Source organism: Vollenhovia emeryi, unplaced genomic scaffold (assembly GCF_000949405.1).
Source record: "Vollenhovia emeryi isolate VEMERY1.0 unplaced genomic scaffold, V.emery_V1.0 DF939143.1, whole genome shotgun sequence".
NCBI classification, from domain to species: domain Eukaryota; kingdom Metazoa; phylum Arthropoda; class Insecta; order Hymenoptera; family Formicidae; genus Vollenhovia; species Vollenhovia emeryi.
Window position 1 is genome coordinate 1,987,367 of NW_011967223.1, and position 8,712 is coordinate 1,996,078.

The following is an 8,712-nucleotide window of genomic DNA, read 5'->3' on the forward strand; positions in this document are numbered from 1 at the left end:
TATATATTCGGTCTCGTTGCGCCTTCTGACCGATTTAAATGTCTAATATTTACAGAAACCGAGCGTGCGAAAATCTGGTTCGACGAACCGCCGGGAAGGGTGAACGCACCAATGACCCGATAAAACTGATAAGAAACGCAATTCGTAACATCAACCTGATAAGTTGAGTCATCGAACGGACGATTCTCGTACGATGCATTTTTCTCACACCGCCGTCCACGCAGCTTTATACGCGGGGAGAGACGAGGGTACAGATAATTTTTGCGCCTTATTTACAGCAAGTGAATTCACTTGTTATAGCGATAAGAATATATATACGAGATAGTACGTTAGGAAGAGAAAAACAGTAGACTGACTTTTCTCTCGTATGTAACCGCGACAAGCAGCTTCGCTCTTGACAGTCACCCATTACAGAGATCGTTTAATAACGCTGCTCTTGCCGTTAACCTCGTAAACGACGGCAACTGTGTGCCCGTAATACTACGAGGGACATGAAACTCGTTCGAACATGTTCGCCGTAGACGCGTGTCGCGCGACGAGTGATAACGCTCCTTTCCGCCGCGATAATTGCCTCGATAATTGAGGCGCTTCGTTAATCGCGCGAGACCTTAAACTTTGAACGTTTCTTCTTCGCCGGAGCGTTCTCGTACTTGCCAAACAGGTACGGATCAGGTGTGAATCATTCCCCGACTACCCGCGGCGTTGCGTAGCTTCGATTTGAGAAAAATTAAGGAAACGAGCACGCCAAAATAACGTACGGAATAAATTTTACCGACATCAATCGACGTGTGCTGCAAACGTTTTAGAAAGCGACTAGATATAGAGTCAAGCGTATAAGTGGCTTTACGCTTCTATCAGTATCTTTGGACGTTAAAGCAGAAGCTTTAAATCATCATAGTAATGTGGATGAGCGTGCACTTGTTACCACTATAGATATGCATATATGCACGGAATAAGGAGCCTCTGTTAGCGTTAGAATTCCATGGAAGCCGACAAATGAAGATATAGTGTATTTCGCCCACAGTTGCGAATACGACATAATTTATACGCGCGCGCGCGCGTTATAATCTATTATCATGAGGTAAGCTCGCGCCAAAGCAGAGTTTAGCGGGGGCTTAACGTCCGCCAGGCTTTTAAACGCGCGATTCGCGTTTCGTCACAAAGTACTTCTCACGCGAATGAAATCGCGGAGGTTTATTCGACAGGATCGTCGCGAATTCGAGATCTGTCCGGTTTGCACGCGCGGAACAGAGTAACGTTCCCGGACCGATGACCAGCATCCGCCCACGCGATCGCGGTGGTCGTTCTAAAAATACGCAGTCCGGTACGGCGCGTGTACGGTGCTACCGGTTTTAAATCACGACCGCTATCGGATGGCGACCGGTGCGCGATGCGACGCCTCACGTCGAAATAAAACGACGCGACGGGGTTGCGAAAGACCGGGACGGAAGGATTCTCTGGATCGTGAATCGTTAATCGCTAAACGCGGAGATTCTAGATCGTTAATCGAACGTTGACCGATTACGAGGAGCTCGAAGGCGGTTATTAAGTCGACATTTGCATCCGCGACTAATAGATTTAGCGAGATACAATTACGATTTTTCCACGACGTCGGAAAATTGCAACGTCGGGTATTTATTTATAGGGTTGTCCCCTGAAAGTCAAGTCCACGTCGCACGAGTATAATCCGATATAATCCGTTTTACGATCGACGATAGAGTTTTTATCAATGGAATTGATGGATAAGAAAATCAAAGTTCGATAAGAGTGCGAAGGGTTCTACGGAATTGATTGTATCTGTGCCAATATTAGGTACTTCAAATTTGATGTTGTTTACGTACGTAGATTCGATTGAAATTAATTATCAAAAGCTTGATAAGACGAATCTTGTCGTAACGTGTTACAAGAAATAAAGATTAATGTTAAGACATTAATTTTTGTTTTGACTTATAACGCATAATGGTTTTTCATATCGAGCAACACCTTTATTATTTAGTCAATTATCTATTTACAGTAAAAAGAACCACGTACACTTGCTAGTTAAGACTCGCAATCAGTTTGAAATCTTATCTGCCAACACGTAAAATTTTCAACATCGCATCATTGTGAAATATTTTGCAATTCCAATCGGACCCTCACCTCGTCCTCTAACGTCCCGAATAAACTTTGCGCGCAAGAACTGTGAGCGTCAAAATACTCTCCGAAGTTCTCGCAACTAAGTTTAACTTCGTTAAGCGAATCGACTTCTCGTACAACGACGGCACAATCAACTTGTCCCTCCCTGAAGTCGCCTCTTTGACTTTTACGTACATTGAGACAATTGGCTTCGCAGAAGTGGCGTCTCTCATAACGAGCAGTTCCTGTAAGACGCGCGCGGTGAAGCTCACGTATCGATCCGCCACGAGAGAATCCCAAGGTTCAAGGCTCGTCCGCTGAAATTTTCGCCCGCGAAATTATCAGCGGCGGCGCGGTCTGATAATTGACGGGCGCGCGATATCTCTCTCTCTCTCTCTCTCGCGGCCGATATAAACGTCCACCGATATCGACATCGTCATTCCGTCGAGCCCACGAGCCACGACCAGGGCACGCACATCTCGACACACGCACCGACTCCGGTTTCCACCGTTCTACAGTGGTAATGTCATCTCTCTGTAACGTCATCCCCGACGCGCCGAGATTCACCTGGCCTTTAACTCCCACATCTGATATCCAATGACAGTGTCTCTCCGTGTGCTCCACTCCTGACATTAATCTGTTGTTCTCTCCCTTTCTCTCTTTATCTTCCACTTTTTCTCTCTCTCTCTCTCTCTCTCTCTCCACGCTCGCGTACGCCAGAGAGACGTCGATCGCCTATCGATTCGAGTGGTGCTCACGCTCACGCTTTCGAGATTGTTTAACACGCTCCCATTGTGCCAGCGTTACGTTATGCGTCGACGAATGAAAATTCGTTCGAGTGAAGTGCGCTCAGTTTTATTTTTCTATCGACTGGCCGAACGTCAATCTAGCTCGCGTGAAATTGCGTTTCCATGTTTCAAGTGTTGAAGTCTGGATCTTGCGCGAGGCGAAGGCGAAAGAAAGCGCGCGCGCGATTAAAATCTGCGCGAAATTCACGTATATGACGAAAGGGGCAACGTTAATGGTTAATACATTGACTCTTTCCTTGATCCGCGCTGAATGCGCGATTCCGTTTTTCACGCGCGTCGTGCATGCCCTCGCGCAAGCCAATATGCTCATATTTATTTATGCAGTCGCTCTCGCATAGCTGGCGCACGGCGCATCGTATGCATCATGAATCAGCGCGCGCAATGGCAACGTATTGTATTCTTGTTTCTCCGTTTTCCCGTCCATTCATCGGCTGTACCGAAAAAAAAAAGAGAGAGAGAAGGATCTAACCGTAGCGACGCGACGCGACGCCGCGAATGTCACTCGCACCGTCGCGAATTATCGGGAAAACGAAGCGCATGCGCGGGTTGTCCCGCGTGTTCGTTACACTCATCCGTCCCCTAATTAATTATAAGTATGTCCGAGCTCATTAATTCGGCGTGCAGCCATTCGAACGATTAAAATTGATCTTTGACCCCGCAGACCGATATTCGTTATCGCTCGAGCGCATATTATTATCGCCTATGAACGCAGCGAATGCAACAATATCGACGATGGTATCGCGTTAATATTTAGACGTCGTTAATATCAATCGAGTACCGTCGGCGATATTTCATCGTTGCACGACCGTGTCTATTTAACGAAATATTATGCAATATCGAAGAATCCCCCCCCCCCCCGTTAGTGCAAAAAAAGAAGGAGCAATCGGTGAGGTCGGGGCGGCTGAAATTAAAACGAGAAACGAAGATACACGGGGTGTACTAAAACCACCGGATATCCTTTTAATCACAGATTCTTTAGAAAATTTCAAGAGAAAAATTCTAATACAAAGGTGTCGAGGCTATAATAGTTTTTAAATAATAAGCGATTATATTTCACAAATGGCAGGCCTGAGATTTCGCGGGCTCGGGCACGGCGACATGACGAGTGATAAAAGTGTTCCTATGAATGTCGCCCCTTTTCATTTAATTAAATTTGGAACATTTTGTAACTTCAAAGTGTTGCAGCTGTCAAAGTGGTCGTTCAATATCAGTTTCCATCACTTGTCATGTCGCCGTACCTGACCGCGCGAAATCTCAGGCCTGCCATTTGTGAAATATAATCGCTTATTATTTAAAAACTATTATAGCCTCGACATTTTTGTATTAGAATTTTTCTCTTGAAATTTTCTACAGAATCTGCGATTAAAAGGATATCCGGTGGTTTTAGTACACCCTATATATATCTCTCGCGCGCGAAAGTAACGTTTAGCTTTTTCAGCTTTTCCGAGAGTTTAATTTTAACGGCGGTAAAGTAAACGTTTCCGATTTGCGGCCGCATCCCCCCTCCCTCCCTCCTCTCCCCCCGCCCTCGTGCGGAGCTCGTACTTGGTCGCGTAAACTGCGCAGTTGCGCTCGAGTGTCGTTTTGTCGTGTCATACGCGCCTTTACGGCTCCGAGGTGCACGCGAACGGCCCGGCACTCTCGTGTGCGTCGCCTCTCACTCTCTCCCTCGCCGAGATCCCCATTGCTACATGCTACACGCTCCGCCGTATTCCGAGACTATGTCGCGCGCGCGCGCGCCACCGAGTTGCACTTGCGTCCTCCAAGCACGGAGAGCGAGTCACTCTCGCATCGACGTCCACCGAACGGAACGCCGTAGGAAAATCGAGATGTCGAAGAGGGCGGGGGAAACGCACAAAATTTTTCGACAGATCTCACGCACCGAAGAACTTCCGACAAACCAAAATCAAGACGAAAGGAGGGAGAGTGGGAGAACTTCCCCCCCCCCCCTCTCACATTTCTATGGAATAAAGTTAACAATGTTCCTCGTCGTGTAACGTCTCTTATCAATAAGTATCCCCGCCTAAAGACGCAGTATCTCGACTATGTTAAAGGACTCCCCGCTACACTGATGCTGGGGGGCTGCGCCGTGGTGTCTGGCGATTGCAAAAACATGATTGCAGTAAATGTTAGCGTTCAAACGGAGCTCACTCGCGGCGTCCGAGGAGCCCAAGACAATGTATTGTCACGCTCCTCGCGCGTTCCCCACCCCGAAAGTAAATCGGCTACCCTCACCACAGGTTGCGCGCGCACGCATCCCCACCGCACGACCAATCGGCCGCGCGGGTGAAGCGGAGTGAGGGAAGAGCCGGTTGCCGCCGCAAGGCAGAACGTGCGGACCGAGTGGCTGCGAAAGCACAGAATCATTACCACGCCAGACCTCGAGGAGAACAGACGTGTTTCTCGTTTACCCTGAGCTCAGTCGAGATCTCCGTGTGTCGCTCCGCGTATTCTCGTCTTCTCTCCGCTTTTGCCCGCCGCACCCCGTCGTATACGCGCGCCGCTCAAATACAACACGCGTGTGATATATCGCGCCAAAGAGGACAGCCGGCGATATTTAATCGTCGCTCGTCAAGCCTGGACCCGGGCCTGATCTCGGTTGTGTTGCATCAATTGCTACGGGACACCTCGCGTGACTGTTCGCGCGCGAGACACTCCCGTGATCCACGCGCGTCGACCCCCCTTCGTATATGTGTTGCATCCTAACGAGTGACGTGAACCAAACTGGTGCAGCAGCCGCCAGCCGGACAGCCGCGGGGGGACACTGAATCGCGCTCCCTCGTGCTCCGGAATACTTTCCTTCTCGAAGAGTCACGAAACTTCAACGTGTTGCGTACAGTGCGTCCGAGCAGCCGACCAGCAGCCGTGAGAAGGGACAGTTTCGTAGCCCTACGAATTTCTCAGCAGGTGATTCGCTTGATGCGAGAGTGATCCTTTTTTTGTTTTTATTATCATTATTCGCCTCCGGCTCGAGAGCGTCTGACAGCGTTGAGTCAGACGTTCGAGGGAGGTCCGATTTCGAGAGATCGAGACTCGGGGGGGCCCCGGGTAGGGGGGGGCAGCAATCTGCACTGAGGTGCACTGCGTGCGCGCGCGCGCGCGGGGCCACGTGCGATCCGGAACGATGAACGTTGAGAGCGCGCGCCGATGAACTCGTTACCGATCACGTGTAGCGTCTCCGTGGCGTTTACGTTTCTGCGATTTACGGCACGAGACTCAGGTAGAGACTCCGAACGAGAGAGAGAGAGAGGGAGGGGGGTCCTCGGAGAGTGCGCGGGGGAGACGTAGAGAGTGAACAACAGTGAGCTCAACAACAGACGTTGCTTGGTTCGGTTACAGTGCGTCGATCCCGGGGCTAGGCGGGAGCGACCGAGCGAACGCGTAGCTTTGGACCTGGACTCGGGCTACAACTACTGCCCGCGATTGCCCCGATCGAAGAGGAGCGGAGGAGAACCATGGCAATACCGTTTTTGCCCAACAACGAGGAGAACAGCACGGAGGAGCAGCTCATGTACCAGCTATACGTGACGCTGCACAATGCACTCCGGAGCAGGAACGCCCACCATCCGTCGCGAAATCGTGAGTTGAGCGATTTTTTAAGTTACGTACACCGTAAATGCGAGCACTTCCTGAAGCGTCACCTTGACCGCTTATACCGCAGAGTTTTATACAGGCGATCCGTTAGTACACGTCGGTCGTGCTATAGAAAGAAGGAGGAATAATTGACAGATAGTCACGTGTATACGAATTCGTGTTTTCCAATCTAGCGAGCAGCAGCTCGACTCTGAGAGATAACGAAACGATCGGAGATAGTGCGATAGGTAATTGCACGCGGAAAGACAATGCTTGATGACTACGCCCGGAAATTGGGCATAGCCTCGACTGGTGGAGATTGAGAGGAAAAGCACTGATATTCTTATAGCTATGCGTCTGAGAATGCATTTAGATCGATTTGCTCCGAGTGGCGTGTCGATGTAGGGTGTACCGTTAGAATTATCGTTAGGCGACTAATAGATCGAGAGTAACGAGAGTTACTGATCGTGAGAGAAGACTTATTGTTCTATCGAGAGCGATTATGCCATGAGATCAACTTTTATGACGAGTCACGTTATTGCGAATAAAACTGTGACTGATAATACTATTTGAAATTAAGCACGCGCCCGAGGTGCAGTATGCACCCTTTTTTTACATTGCGTTTCTTTTTTAGACCTTAGACTTTCGTATGTTATAATGAGCGCATATATGAGACGAAACCTTTGTTATATTAATATTATAGCATATATTATAATTAAGATTGTCCAAAAATAAATGTCCAATTTATCAAAAATTTAGTCATTGATTTATTTACAGATCACTATATTTTATAAGTAACTGTTAGAATTGTTTTGGCAAAGTTTCTGTGTAACGTTGTCTAGAACTGCCCAATCGCCAGAGCTACCAGCCTGCTGACGGTTGAGATAGCGTAGTAAGGTGGGTCGATAGCATCTCGGCCAGAATTCTCTAGTGCAACACGTGGTTGCGACGGGGAACAATTCGAAGCAACGCAAGAAATACGCGAGGGACACCCGCGCGTGACACTTTAATTCTTGCGCCCAAGATGATTAATTTTTTTTACGCGTCGCAAGTAATTCACACGGGCCGCTTCAAGAGAAGGATACGTACACGAAGACACTGTGAGTCGCACTTGTAAAATTAGTATTAAAGAAATGGCCGTTTGAGTTGTGCTGCGCGTACGTTTCCTGGTAGAGAAATACAAGTTATACATTTATTCACTTATATTTGCAATTATACTCGATAAAATATAAGCCGTTTGTTTTTACAGACGTCTTATTTTGCAAGTTATTGCACATTGGAGAACCCTCGGTTTGTCGCCAGGTATTGCACCATATTGTCAAAACTGATATCATTAATCGGGGTCATTGTCCGGCCGTGAATCACCGTCGAAACATTTCGTTTGGTCCAGTCCACGTAGCGCGATCTAGACACCTTGATTCTCGATTCCGCGCGATGCCTCGGGCACTTTTGACGTCACCTCAGAGGTGATAGAGAAAAGCCGCAAAACCGCCTGAACACTCTTTGCAGCGTATAAGTATACATACAGTAATATCCCATGATGATTTTTAAGAAATAAATGTTACATCATGCTGAGTGAAACAAGTGTTACTTTTGCAGTTATGCTTTTGTTAATTTGACACCCAAGGCGCGCTCCCGTATTTGGAAATAAGAATAGTTCAAGTTCACGAAATTGTCATATTTCAACTATACCTGTAGTGGATTTTACGATTCGGTTTCAAATTTTCAATATCCTGAATATTTTACGTGTTATTGATATAAATCTATTTTTCTCTTGCGAAACTCGAACAATGCCGATTGGAAGATGCTTTCTGGGGTATGACAGTCGCTGGAAATAAATACGCTGCGACACACGCCGCTGTGCAAATCGCGTGGGATCAACATTCCGCCACTCGTGATTCTCATTAAAAAAAAAAAAAAGATTCCTTGCAAATCTATTCGATCGCGGTGCGACGAGCCAAACGGTTCTCGCGAGATCGCGATGGCTCATATTCGGCGCACAGTAAAATCCAACTTTACGAGAATGCAGCGAGAGGGACGGGGAGAGAGAGAGAGAGAGAATGGATCGTACGCGGGTAGAACAGATGTAGCGTGGGTGTAGAGCATCGAGCAAACGAGAGAGAGAGAGAGAGAGAGAGAGAGAGAGAGAGAGAGAGAGAGAGAGAGAGAGAGAGAGAGAGAGAGAGAGAGAGAGAGAGAGAGAGAGAGAGAGAGA

General features: G+C 47.9%; 1 protein-coding gene across 5 annotated transcripts in view; it reads left to right on the top strand.

Annotated features, from left to right (window-relative positions):
• Positions 1 to 8,712, top strand: part of LOC105566677 — a 401,439-nt gene that overhangs the window by 367,687 nt on the left and 25,040 nt on the right. For 3 of the 5 annotated variants that reach the window (XM_012020872.1, XM_012020874.1, XM_012020873.1), the window contains one exon: positions 6,264 to 6,503. In XM_012020872.1, the coding sequence (XP_011876262.1) occupies positions 6,380 to 6,503 (124 nt within the window). In that variant the 5' untranslated portion in view covers positions 6,264 to 6,379. Of the gene's footprint in view, positions 1 to 2,571; positions 2,636 to 5,109; positions 5,832 to 6,263; positions 6,504 to 8,712 lie in introns of those variants that run through there. The other 2 variants (XM_012020876.1, XM_012020875.1) reach the window with 2 other exon arrangements.